The sequence below is a fragment of the Sceloporus undulatus genome, chromosome 1, assembly GCF_019175285.1.
Source record: "Sceloporus undulatus isolate JIND9_A2432 ecotype Alabama chromosome 1, SceUnd_v1.1, whole genome shotgun sequence".
Lineage (NCBI taxonomy): Eukaryota > Metazoa > Chordata > Lepidosauria > Squamata > Phrynosomatidae > Sceloporus > Sceloporus undulatus.
Genome location: NC_056522.1, coordinates 209,453,187 through 209,467,398, shown reverse-complemented (window position 1 = coordinate 209,467,398; position 14,212 = coordinate 209,453,187). Strand labels below are relative to the sequence as shown.

Here is a 14,212-nt window from a genome sequence, read left to right as displayed (position 1 = left end):
TAGGTTGATACTTGTATATAGCATGTTTTGTGAAATAACCGTCTTCAAAAACTAAACCTTTCTCTGTGATCTGCCTGCATCCACCATTGCTCTCCATCAGAAATTGCCAGCACTAGAAAGCCCCACAGTTTTGCTTATTTTGCGGGAGTATGACACTTTGAGAAACATTGCTCTCTTTTAAACAATATATATGTTCTTCACTTGCCTTTGCCTTGTGTGTGTGTGTGTGTCAGCCTTTAAACTAGTTTTCTTGTGTTCAAAGGGTATACATGAGGAAAGGGTAGATTACTGTTTAGGTGAAATGTTTTAGAATTTTATCTCACTCTTTTTTTAAGGGATGAATTTAAACAAGAGGGAACTTAATGAACATGTTGAGTTTGAATCCCAGACTTATTACGCTGCTTTTGCTGCTGAACTTGAGGCCTGTGCTCAGCCGATGTGGGGGCTACTGTCACATTGCAAAGTCAGGGTAAGTAGAGCTGTTTTTACTTGCGTGGTTCTTCTTTGATGCAGTGCTTTGAACAACAATGTTGAAGCAAATTGTACCCCTTCTTTTGTTAGCAAATTGGATTGATGGCTTAAGGTCCATTGGGCCAAAATGCTATCTGGCAGAATTTGAAGTTTCCAATAAACTGGTCTGAATATCTGGACCAAAAACAGATAGCTACCCATAAGGTATAACTGTAGGAAAAATGAAACATAATTTCATGCCAAACCCTTGGAATCCAAGGGGTTTGGTTCCAGAACCCCCTGGGGATACCAAAATCCTTGGGTGTTCAAGTGACATTATATACAGTGGCATAGTCCTATATTGGTGTAGTCTTATGCTCCTATATATAAGGTACCAACTTGTCAGTATAATTCCCAAAGTCTGTTGAAAGTTACAAATCATATGAAAGCCTCATGTCTGTTTTCTTTTTCTTTTTTTTGTGGGGGAGGGTAGAAATTTAAATCTGTTTCTCCCTCCATCTCAACCCTCCTAAAATAGCAAAGTGGCTTTCAACATGTTAAGGGTGCTAATATTGCATATTTCAATTTTTTAAAAAATTTCAGTTGAAAACAAAAATGGGGGAAATCCCAACCCCATCCCCCATGACTTCCAATTTTCTGAAAACTTTACACCTCTAACCTTGGCCAGTATTTCCTTATTACAAAAATTCTTTGGCTCCCTCGTCCTTCCATTTGCAAAAGGTGCTTGAGATTCAGAGGAGCCTCCCTCTGAAGGAAGAAGATGATTTTTACTAATTCCCCTTGTGACACATAGGCCTGTTACAGACAGGCCAAAATAAAGCTGCTTCGAGTCACTTTGGAGGTATGGTATTTCAATGATGCATGAGTCCTAAGAGTCCAAAAGCCACACCAAAGCTGCACTCCAGTCCTTAGGACCAGAGCGTGGCTTTGGTGCGGCGTTTGGACTCTTAGGATGCATGCATCATTGAAATACCATACCTCCAAAGTGACTCGAAGCAGCTTTATTTTGCCCTGTCTGTAACAGGCCATAGTCCCCCCCACTACTTTCCCATATGCTCCAAAGAATCACCCCATCCTTCAGTAAATCTCTTCAAGGGGAAGGAGAAATATTTTTTTTAAAAATCCCTCCTCCACTTCCTCTGGTAAGAGCGTCCCATGGACAGATTTCGGTTGATGGGAATTCTCTCTTCAAGATATAACGTTCTGGCATTTGAACATAAATAGAATGGATAGAGAGGAGATATGAAAGCATGATATTTGCTCCCAATATCACTGAGCGCACAGATTCTGTTGGAAGATATTATCTGAAGAGACTCATGAGAACTAGCAAATCTCTTCATAACAATTGTATTCCATTTCTAAGATTCTTTTTCATCACAGTCGAAAAAATATTTCACATCAGACTGTTTTACCTTAGTTGAATGTGCTGATGGGAAATCTAACAGATAAAATGGGTTCTCTTATTTCCCAGGAGATCTCCTGGAAAAGAAGCAACAACAACAAAACCCTTTGAGAAAAACATTATTTTCACTAACACTGTTAGGCAAAAAAGACTATTGTCTGTAGTGAGGATTTAAGGCTATTAATAGTGCTCTGGCATCCGTGTGTGTGTTTCTCCCAGTGTCTTGAGCCAAGTCTCTCAAAAATAGAGATCCATCCTGTGTTCTCAGTGCATTTGTTGGGGTCAACAAAATGTGTCCAACAACTTCAGGGTAAGCCAATAAAAACAGTATTGCCATTCTTTATGATAGATGCTACTCTTGTGTGTTGCTGCCTGGCACTGCCATCTTCTGTTATGTAAAGCTCTTGGAATATTAGAGACATATGATGAAATCTCCTTAATACAGATACTCTTTGTGATTTTGACTCAGTTTGAAAGCAAATTCTTCCTATATTTACCTAAGAAAGATACTCTTACTTTCTTTACCATGCAGCAGAGAATTATAAGATAGATAAAGAATAGTTTGTCAGACTCAATTTTCTTTTCTTTTCTTTTTTTTGGACTTTATTATCACAGTAATCAGAAGGTTTGACCATCCTCATCCTACCCCCAATATTGGAATACAGTAGGCATCTCCCTAAAGCATCTCCATGAACCTGTTTTTTAGGGTCTTATATGAGATGAAATTGGGAACAAGCCTCAGGCCAATATGCCACTCCCCTTATTCCCTTACAAGAGAGGAGAAAGATAATCAGCAAATAAAGAGAACTTAGGCGGGTTACAGACCGCCCGTTTGGGGCAGCCTGGACCCGCCCCTTTCCCCACTGTATCGGGGCCTCAGCTGCCAGACCAGCAGCCTCTGAGGCCCCGATCTGCCGCTTTCCAGGCTGCGGGGAAGTGGCAAAAGGCCGCTTCCCTGCGGCCTGGAAAGGGGTGTCCTTGGGGTTTCAAGCCCCAAGGACACCCCGCGGCAGTGGGGAGGAGAAGAAAGGGGCCGCTTGGCCCCTTTCTCCTCTGCGCCGCTGGCACAGCCATCTGAAGGCTACGCCAGCAACGCAAACTCCAGAAGGAGCTCTGTTTTGGAGCTCCTTATGTCGCGTAAAGAGCGCTCTAAGTGCCCTCGCGCGGCGCAAGGACGTCACGTCCACACTGCCTCGTTTGGAGGCGGTGCGGTTGTGATGTCGTAATGATGCCGGCCGTGTGGAACGGCTGCCGCCATTTTGTGCGCACTCCGCGCGTGCTAGGGTTAGAAGCATCCGGAAAGGATGCTCCTTTCTAATCCTAGCACGCGCGGAGCGCACACTATTAGGCCCAACTGTAACGGGCCTTTGATTCATTTGAAAAGTAGGATTTCCTCATAGTGTCTAGGAAACTTGTTTGGTAATGAAGAAGAGATCTCTTTGCTTATTTACCCACTACCATCTCCCCATAATAGGAGAGCAAAGGGTGAAGCATGCAAACTTGGGATCAGTTCTTCAATAAAAATTTGGGGCCAAATAACAAATCAGCCAATTTTCTAAGTGTTAAACCATCTACACTGATGGTTTGATACATTTTGCCATCTGCTAGTCAGGACTTGTAATTTCATTTTAGAAACTCTCTAATTGTACACCATGAAAAGTAAGCTGGGGAAAGGAAACAAGGGTACTTTGGTGCCACTAGATTCCTTCTCCCTTTCCCCTTTTTACTCTGAAACAAACTAACATGGCTGTCTCTTTAGTTGTACAACTCTTTCTTTCTTAGAGTAATTTCTTGATGTATAGTAGACAGTACTATTTCCCAGATTGTACATTAGAGACAAGATAAATGTGGGAAGTGCTAATCTAGTTTATTTTACTATGTTATTTTAAGTGATGGGAAGAATTTATTTTTTCAGTTTGTGCAACATTTCATATCCTGTTGCAGGAAACGCAAGAATATACACGAAACGTTGTAAGATACTGTCTGGAAGCACTTCAGGATTGGTTTGATGCAATCAACTTTGTAGATGAGGTGTGTGTATCTTATGTATTTAACCTGGCATTGTGGGGTAAGAAGTCTTCACATCATCCTTGAAATTAAAACTAGCCAGTTCTTTGTTTTGTTTTTCTTTGTAAATGTCTGGTATTTCACTTTTACTAAAGCCCAGAAATCTTGACTTCACACTGTTCATTTCTGTGTTTTGGATCTTTTATGTACTCACAAAGGCTGGGCATGGGAGGAGTATGCTTTGCTTTGATGGTCCCATCTAGGAAATGTTTATTAGAGAATCGTCTGTGTTGAGTTCTTAAATTTTCCTTACTGTTTATGTCCTTCTTCTCCTTACTGTTCATGTCCTCTTACTTTTCAAAGATTCTGTGGGGCTTGGAGAGGGAAGCATTGGTTCTGTGTACATGTTGTTTTTCTTTGTAGTTTCCCTTCCTCACAGGTGTGTGTTCTGTGCAGGTGCAGTACAGTGGGTCCTTAGTATCCACTGGGATTTTGTTCCAAGACCCCCTGTGGATCCCAGAATCCATGGATGCTTGGGTTCCATTAAATACAGTGGCAAAGTAAAATAGTGTCCCTTACATAAAATGGCAAAGTTTGACTTTTTACATTTATATTTTTAAAAATAATTTTCAAGCCATGGGCTCTTTAAACTGTGGATAAAGAATGTGGATATGGAAGGCCAGCTGTACAACTTCTTCTGTGTGAGGGTACAGATGACCACTTAAAGAACTACATTAATAGGTATGCATCTTGTTCGTTTTCGTGCTGATCTGTACGCTCACACAAATAGGGTTGTTCTGTACCTGCTCAGAGCATGCAAGGGGAATACAATTCCATTACTTGAATGAAAACAAAACAAAACAAAACAGTTCAGATTTGCACATACTGAGGGTTTTGTTAGTATGCATGCTCAGTTTCAAAGCTTTCTGGTCTTGGAACTGTTCCAAAAACAGATGCATCGATGTACACTGTCCTAAGTGAAAGAGATTCTCAGGGCTCTCCTTAACTAGTGTAACACATGTCTTGATAATGGATAGTTGTGAGTGCAGAGATAATTTCAGTGTTAGATGGATGCTTTGAAAGATGGAGTGCTTACCACTGTACCCCCTGTGGTGCAAGAGTGTCCCTATCTATGGAATAACAGAAATGATTGCCATGATTCTTATATTGCCTTCATCAAAATTAACCAGGATATTTTCCACATGTGCTTCTCTACATTTTCCCTTCAGCTTGTGGAATCTGTTCTATAGCATGACTCTGTTTTCTAGATTATTATATTGTGTGTTTTGTGGTAGCTGTGACAGGATGATGTAGGTGTCAGAAGCCCTGGGGTAGAAGCAGAAATTCAATATGTTCACATGGAAATTCCTCATGTAACATTCTGGATCCTTCTTTAATCTAAGAAGATGAATTATGAAGTGGTTTATTACTGCATGATCTGAATAGCTTACTCATTTTTTTGATGGTGAAATATCCTTTGTTTCTTTTGCAGCCTACTCCTAATCAGGTCACGTTTCATCTGCCGATGCATCGTTACTATGCAATGTTTCTGAGTAAGGTATGCTAATTTTTTTCCCAGGAGAAAGGTGATATATGAAGATTTCTAGTTTGTGTCCTTATAAAATGTGTACTTGGTTTTGTTTATAGGCTGTTAAGTGCCAAGAACTAGATCTGGATTCTCTTCTTCCAGACCAGGAGATGTTGATGAAGCTAATGGTTCACCCACTCCAAATTCAAGTAAATTTTCCAACTCTTTTTAGATTGAATATATAGTACTGTAAACATTTGTGTAAAACAACCAGAACTAATAAAACACTGAGGCACGTTACAGACCGCCCTAAAGTGGGTGGTCTGCCGCCGCCGTCATTAGCTATGCTGAGAAGCCCCAGCGTCCAGACCATGAGGCTTCCCGGCGCAGCTAAAAAGGAGCGCCGAAATGGCGCTCCTTTTTGGCCCCTGGAAGTGGCGCCGCGAGGTGCACGCTCGCGGCGTCACTTCTGCCATGCCACGCCCGGACGCTTTGCGTCCGAGACGTCAAAATGGCGGCCTCTGTGTGGACGGGAGCCGCCATTTAGTACGCGATCCGCGCGTACTAGGGTCGGGGGCCGTGAGGAAGGTAAGACCCTTCCTAACCCTAGCACGCCCCTTTCTAACCCTAGTACGCGTGGAGCACATACCAAACAGCCGTTTGTAACGCGCCTCATATTGTAGAATCCTCAGGCATTCACTGCTTTTCAGTTGAATGTGTGATCAGTTGAGATCCTCCATGTGTTAGTTTGTGCTGTACAAGTATATACCTGTACAGATTCTTTACAGTCTAGTATAAAATGTACTTTTATTAACATTTTTTCTTGTCTGTGAGGTTCATAATGAGAGATATTGTTCACTAATCCTGTTTTGAAGTGTCAAGATAATGTTGAGATGAGAAACACAGAACATGTTAAGTAGCAGAAATGCAACTTTGATGGAATGTATCCAGATCCCATCGAATAATTTATCACTGGCTGCACCAAAAAATTCAGTTCCCTGGCATGTTTGAGGTTTCCATGGGTTGTTTCCCCTGTAATTATTTATCAAGTCAGAGAGCAGAAGTAGTATTTTGATTCACATAGAGATTTAGCAAGCATCTCAGAAGTTAAATACATCAGTATTGATTGAAACATTCAACATAGACTGCGTTAAAAAGCTACAAAAATAGTTCTCAGCTTTCTCCATATTTTAAAACAAATAGAATAAGATGGCATGTCCAAACAACAGATTGCATGTTTGTCAGTAATTCCTCAAGGCATAAAATAAAATAAAATAAAACTCTTTCTCTTCTTTTTGGTAGGCAAGCCTCTCTGAAATCCATAGTAATATGTGGGTGAGGAATGGCCTGCAGATTAAAGGACAAGCCATGACTTATGTGCAGTCTCACTTCTGTAATTCCATGATTGATCCTGACATTTATCTGTTACAGGTAGGTCAGTAATTTCTGTGACTTCATCTGCTCTATATTTGTAGATAGATGAACAGTGATATCTAACATACATATTGTGCTTTTTTTTCGAAAACAGGTCTGTGCATCTAGGCTTGATCCAGATTATTTTATTTCCTCAGTTTTTGAAAGGTAAGATAATGTGTATGAATTTTTAATAAAACATTTAAATTATGGATGAGGAATACTATGGCTTGGCAGTGAAAGAAAAAAACAAGAAAAAAAGTTGTTATTCATGATTTTTATTACAGTGCGTCATCGCCTTACGCGGGGGATCCGTTCCGGATCCCGCCACGTAAGGCGAATTCCGCCTATGCTCGAGCCCCATTGGAAACAATGGGGCTCGTACACGGCGGCGCGAGAGTGCGCGGGGCGCAATGGGCGCGTGCGCTCATTCAATTGAATGGGACGTGCTGCCCCTTCCTCTCCGCGTGCGCCCCGTGGCTTGAGCGCGTATGCTCAAGGCCGCGTATGGCGCGCCCGCGTATGGTGCGGGCGCACTGTATATATTTATAAGCATTTAATATAGCTTTTGATTGTAAATACCTCAAATTATTTTATAATAAAAAGATACAATAAAACTCATTGTTAAAAAGTAAAGCTAAAACAATAAAAGCAATGAAATTATTAATGCAGAAGCAGAGGTAAATACCAGTATTAATGATCAGGAACATAATCACAAATACAGCTGGACAAAGAAACTCTGCATGGAACTCACTTAATCTCAATGGGGAGATCATTCTCCATGATGGGTGCCCCATCAGGGAATGCCCTGCTCGGTAATGCAGACAAATCAGCCTCACTAGGCAGTTATGTTTATCTTATGTTTTTGATGGGATAGGTGGAACAGTATAAGAAAGGGTCCATGTAACATTGATTGGAATAAGCATTGTGATTTAAATAAATAAATAAGGATAACAATCTTAAAGACATTCCACTGGCTGCCTATTAGTTTTCGGGCACAGTACAAGGTGTTGGTTATCACCTTTAAAGCCCTACATGGCTTGGGCCCAACATATCTGAGGGATCGCCTACTTCCATATAATCTGCCCTGTACTCTCAGGTCCTCTGGGAGGAATTTATTGCAGCCTGTAAAGACTAGGCTGGCTGCAACCTCCCAGAGGACCTTTTTTGCAACTGCTCCCACTCTATGGAATAGCCTTCCGGACGAGATCCGTCAAGTAAATAATTTAGATAGCTTCAAGAAAGCTGTTAAGACGGATCTCTTCCAGCAGGCCTTCCCAGAATAAACTACTCAGCCATGTAAATACCCCCTCCCCATAGGTATGATGATTCTGCTCATTGTTATTGTTTTAATTGTAATTGACTATGAATAATTTTAAATCTTAATTGTTTAATTCTCTTTTTAAGCAGGAATATTTTGTATATATTGTTGTATTATTTTTAATATTGTAAGCTGCTTTGATTGTTTTGACAAAAAGCGGGGTAGAAATAAAAAATTTATTTATTTATTTATTTATTATTTGATGTTTACAGACAACAGTGTATTTGCAGTTCTTCTGGGGATCGGTTTCTCTTCTGTAATAAGCAGGATAACAAATGGCACCTGTATTCTTACTGAGTTCAATAGATTTGAAGGAAGTGTATTTTCATATACCTGTGGTTTTAACATGCAGAAAATATTTGAGGTTTCAGTTCCAAAAGGGCCATTTCCAGTTCAGAGTTCCCCCCCGCTGGTTTAACTTTTGCATCCAGGGTGTTTCCGAATGTGTTAGTTCCTTTGATAGCGTGTCTCAGGGAGAAAGGAATACAATTCTACTCTTATTTGGGTGACATCCTTTTGAGAGCAGGATGCAGAAAAAAGACAAAGCAGGGATATGGAACAGACCATACAAACTGCCAGAATATGCATTCCTTATAAATTTCGAGAAGTCAATCAGTTGATAGCAACAATTACTCTGGTTCATTTAGGTGCACAAATAGATACATAAAAACAATTCCTTATTTTTATTAATTCTTAACACTAACATTCTAATATACAGTCAAAATCAAAATGATATATATTCAGAAAATAAACAGATAAATTGCAAAAAAACCAAATTCCTTATTTAGACTTGACAGGAAAAAATAAATAAATAAAAGAACAAAAGAGGAAGACATGAAATTGTCCACTTTACAACAACAATGTTTATTAGGAGATATTTCTGTATATTCTTTGCAATTTGACTATTACAAATTTTAAGACTAGAAAAACGTGCTCAGCCACCTTAGGGGCTTTAGCAATTGCATATTATGTATATATTGATGGCTCTTTTTCTCTGTCATTAGAGCCAAAAGGAAGAGGAAACTAGCAACATCAAACTATTTGATTCTGTTTTTGAATAAGCAGTAGCTGATGAAATCTGTTTCAGCACAGTAAAGATTTGTGGAACTGTCCCTTTTCCTCTGTAGTACTTATGGTTTAAGTAGGAAAGAATGGCTGCAGCTCTAGCACAGGACTGTATTTTGGTGGCTATGAAAAATCGTTATAATGTGGCAAGTACACCAGAAATGCATGCACACTGCCTCCCAATGTTCTTTTTAGCTCTTGGCCAGGAACAACACAAAGGAATCATAAAGACAGACAGATTCCATGCAAGACCATTTGCCCTGAGTAATGGAAGAATGGAGAAAAATCATAATATGGCACATGCTTTTAGATAAGCTTATCATAAAGTGGATAAACTAAGGTGCATTACAGACCGCCCTAAAGCGGGCGGTCTGCCGCCACCGCCATTAGCTGCAGTGGGAAGCCCCAGCGGCCAGACCGCGAGGCTTCTGGCCGCAGTGAAAAAGGAGTGCCGAAATGGCGCTCCTTTTTGGCCCCCTGAAGTGGCGCCACGAAGCGCGAGGTGCGCACTCGTGGTGTCACTTCCGGTGCGTCACGTCTGGATGCTGTGCGTCCAAGACGTAAAAATGGCAGCGCCCATGTGGATGGGCGCTGCCATTTAGGACGCGCTCCACGCGTGTTGGGAACGGGGCTGGCTAGGAAGGGGCAACCCTTCCTAACCCTAGCATGCCCCTTCCTAACCCTAGCACGCGCGGAGTGCGTCCTAAATGGCTGTCTGTAACCCACCTCAATTATTTTTTTAAAGTGCTTAATCCTGTATTAACTAGAGAATATTATACAGGAGCATTGTGCTGTTGTAATAATGTCTTTTTATGGTCATTTCCTACACCCTTGTAGCACCTCTCAAGTTGTTAACAATAATAGGTTTTATAAATTTTATTTCATCCCACATATAGGTTCAAAGTAGTTGACCTCTTAACAATGGCTTCACAACATCAAAATACCGTGCTAGATTCAGAGCATGAGAGATCGATGTTAGAAGGCGCCTTAACATTTCTTGTCATTCTTTTAAGTCTCCGTTTACACTTGGGTAAGACTTGTAGTCTTTCTACATGCTTTAATTATTATAGTTTCTCTTCTAGATATGTATGCTCACAGGCATTTACAAAGCCTTGCATGTTATGTGCAATGTTTGGAGAGGGATAGTGGCAAAACAGGAACAAAATGATTTGCTAACATCTCTTACATAGTTTCCCAGAACCTTGGTTTTTGTTAGTACTGAAATACACATTCTTAACTTTTTTAAAAATGGAAAGCAAAATTGTTCTTGAATAATGTTTCCAAACCTGTCTTTTTTGGTAAATTTTCATCTGTGAATAGGAGTCATACAAATTTTGGTTGGCCGTGGTTGCTAAGCCAAAACTTATGGTTGTTAGAATCAACATCCTTTCAGCAACATCCTTTATATTTTTCATGAGAAGTAAATAGCACTATTGTACATATTAGAAGATTATGTACCTCCTGCCTTTCAGAACCAAAGGCTTTTTATGATTTTATAATTGTAAAATATAAATGAGATCCAACTAATTTTTTGTAGAGTAAAAAAAGTGAAGTTTTTTTGCTCACATCTAGAAATCCTAATATAGGGGTTAGTTGCGCCTTTCAGTAGAGAAAATTCCACAATGTGGGTACTGCAGCTGGAAAGGTTCTGTCCTGGTTGCCAACTAACTAAACCTTGTTTACTTACCCCTTTTTCCATGTACATGCATTTAGTGTTGTTGTTATGACCCTGTGTTTTTTTTAATATGGGAGGTAAGGGATAATTCTGTTCACTCCTCTCCAGTTCCAAATTTTTGCTGCTCAAATACAGAAACTTATGCTTGTTGTTCCATCTAGATCAGTATTGTCTACTGTATTGTCTGGTTTTTCTTCAACTATCCCAGAGATGCTGGGGACTGAACCTGAGACCTTGTTCATAAAAAGTCTGTGCTTTGCCACTAAGCTCCAGCCTGTTTGCAGGCTGGACTTTATTTGGTGCTGCTTGACACTTTTGCATCCTTGTGACTGCCTTCTCAGACATCCAGCTTCACTCTCCACCTATGAAGTTGTACGCAAAGGCTGGGGCTTGTATTGGTCTTATGTGGCAAGTGTCATAGGTGGCACATTTGTCATCCTGCCACCAAGCTGCACAGCCCCATTGCTCTTCTCTAGCTTGGAAGTGGCAGAGGTGTGAGGAGAATCTTCTCTGTCACTGCTTTGAGTCCTCCACAGCACAGAGCAAATATGATACAGTCCTTGCTCCTTCCCCAGTTTAATACAAGAGGAGGGTGGGAGATGGGGTTTACCACCTCTTGTTACCCTCTCTTTAGGGTAACACCCAGCAAGGTGCTGTGGTTTGGTGGCAAATGAAAATGTGAGCAATAAGGATAGCAGTATGTGAAGGCTGTAAGTTTGCAGTGGCAATTGGTGTGCATTTACTTTTGAGTCTTATGCATATTGCTGAGAGGTTAGCCTAGTTGAGTTTGTTGGAGCTTTGTCTTAAGTAGATAAGCATGTGATGATATTGACTGCTTCCATTCTGCAGAATTAATGCAGTTTGGCATTACACTAACTGTCATGACTCCATCCTGTTGAATCCTGGGATTTGTAGTTTGTCATGGCACCAGAGCTCTCTGACAGAGGAGGCTAAATATCTCACAAAATTACAAATCCCAGAATTCCATACCATTGAGCCATGGCAGTCAAAGTGGTGTCAGATTGCATTAATTGTGCACTGTAGCTTCAGCCGTGGTTATACATGAGTGCTTCTTAAAGATTTTCATCAAACTAATCTTTCAGATGTAAAATTTGGTTTTATACAATATTTTTAAAACTGGAAAGGAGTTGCTTAGGGCTGTACTTCATCACACTCTTTTTGAAAAAATGTGAACAAGGCCTATATCCCTGTTTGATTAGATCCATTGAATCAGTTACTTAATTGTAAATCAAACGTTATATAAATTGCATTTATTTAATGTGTTCCTTGTAGTTTGGATTAACAGGTCAATTTAGGCATGAAAGAGAGACATATTATAACCATATATTTTAACCAGACTTAATATTGAGCTTTAAAGTTTAATCTGATAAATTCTTATAAAAACTTGTTTTATACTTACTCTTCCATCTACTGTCTGCTGAATAGGATGTAGATGCCCCATTGGATTTACAAGCTAACTCCTTAAAAATATTCACTCATGATATGTATGTATTTTAAATGTTCATAATGTTCAGCTGAATGAACTTCTTAATAGCTTCATTTCCATCTTACTGTTACATTGTATTATGATATGTTAAATTTCCTGTTCAATTACTCTAGGAATGACTGATGATGAGATTCTGAGAGCAGAGATGGTTGCTCAGCTCTGCATGAATGACAGGACTCACAGCTCACTACTGGATCTTATATCCTTGAAATATATTAAAACAACTATTGATGTATGGTTAGTTAATTTGTATGTTGTGCTTTCATTTCATCATCAAAGATAATGTGAGTTTTGCACTCTAGGAAGTTATATCAGTGTTCTAACAGTGCTAGCTTTTTTGTATAATACAGGTCCAAAATAATCCAGTCTGAGACCGCTTTAACTGCCCTTGCTCAATACTAGGGAATCCTGGGAACTGTAGTTTTGTGAGGCATTTAGTCTTCTGTCAGAGAGCTCTGGTGCACCAATAAACTACAATTCCCAGCATTTCCTAGCACTGAGCCAAGGCAATTAAAACAGTCTGAAAGTGCATTACTTATGTAGTGTGTTTTGGATCACAATGCACCTTTTTGCAGCTTTGAATAAATGTTGAATATGTTTTTGTAGAATATTGTAGTGACGTAGCTTAAAAGAATAAAATAAATGAAACTGTTACTAAGTCTTTCTATCTTTGGTCTGGAGATGTAAACCATCACTTCCTCCTCTCTTTCAATCACATTCTTTTTTTAAAGCAGGAAGATGGGATTTAAGGTGGTATTTATTTATTCCATTGAGGCAACCTGCTGTGTTCTCTGAGTCCTGGCACTTCAGGGAGTAATTGGTGTGTCAGGCAAAGAGCAAAAAATATCTCCTGCTTTAACTGTTTGAAGTTCAGATTTACATTTGTTTAAAACCTGTAGTGTATGCCTTGATGTTGGAAGGCACAGACTAGCATATTTCATGATACAATATTCCACAGTTGGAAATTAGTTTTGCTTTTCAGATTTCAGCCAGAGAGTTAAATATAAAACTAGCACAGCCTTCAAAGTTGGTAGTGGAGGGTGAGGGGAACTGTAACCTTTTTGCTTTCCTGTTATTACAAATGTGGATTTATAAAATCTGGTGTAATGTGGATTAAAATGGATTATTAGTAATGCCACTGAATGTAGTATTTATACAGTTATATCTCATTTTGTGTGATAGAGTATTTTTGAAATATGATGGTATACAGGTTTTTTAAAAAGTGTTTTTATGAATAATTGTTCTTTCTAATCTATCTCATAGTCTTGGGCTGTAATATTAGAGTAATATTATAGGAATGAACAGGCCAAATTCAGGGAAGAGTTCAGCACTGAAGCTTAAAACATTTGAATGAAAGGGATTCATTTTACAATATTGACCTCTTGTGGTGAAATTAAGCAGTTGCAGAAGTCCTGAAGTTACCTGTTATTTCTAGAGAGAAAGAGTTAAATGAATACATAAACATCTTGCTGACGAAAAGATTCTCGCAATAATTGATATTTATCTTAACAAAAAGATCACATTCCAGAAAACCCTAATCCCAAAAGTGGTATTATTCCTGGAAGCTTAAGTTTTGAATCGATGTTGTCAGCTGTGGCTGATTTTAAAGCACCTGTGTTTGAGCCAGGGGGCTCCATGCAGCAAGGGATGTATACACCTAAAGGTAGGCTCAGTTTTTTCACATGTGTTTGTGCAACATACACATTATTAGTAATGAGACAGTGTGAATTATAGCTACAGTATTCCTTATATCTGATCTGAAATTGATTATTACTACATGTTTTGTTTTTATATTTTTTTGCATCTTATATATTGAAAACTGC

General features: G+C 39.5%; 1 protein-coding gene across 5 annotated transcripts in view; it reads left to right on the top strand.

The window, feature by feature from the left end:
- UBR3 (ubiquitin protein ligase E3 component n-recognin 3) overlaps positions 1 to 14,212 on the top strand; it is a 126,140-nt gene that overhangs the window by 37,351 nt on the left and 74,577 nt on the right. For all 5 annotated transcript variants that reach the window (XR_006100867.1, XM_042441445.1, XM_042441436.1 and 2 more), the window contains exons 10-18: positions 336 to 469; positions 3,818 to 3,904; positions 5,373 to 5,438; positions 5,528 to 5,617; positions 6,711 to 6,839; positions 6,937 to 6,989; positions 10,104 to 10,237; positions 12,503 to 12,588; positions 13,911 to 14,052. Coding sequence is in view for 4 of the 5 variants with exons in the window: in XM_042441445.1 (XP_042297379.1) it covers positions 336 to 469; positions 3,818 to 3,904; positions 5,373 to 5,438; positions 5,528 to 5,617; positions 6,711 to 6,839; positions 6,937 to 6,989; positions 10,104 to 10,237; positions 12,503 to 12,588; positions 13,911 to 14,052 (921 nt within the window). In the remaining variant the exon portion in view is untranslated. The remainder of the gene's footprint in view (positions 1 to 335; positions 470 to 3,817; positions 3,905 to 5,372; positions 5,439 to 5,527; positions 5,618 to 6,710; positions 6,840 to 6,936; positions 6,990 to 10,103; positions 10,238 to 12,502; positions 12,589 to 13,910; positions 14,053 to 14,212) is intronic.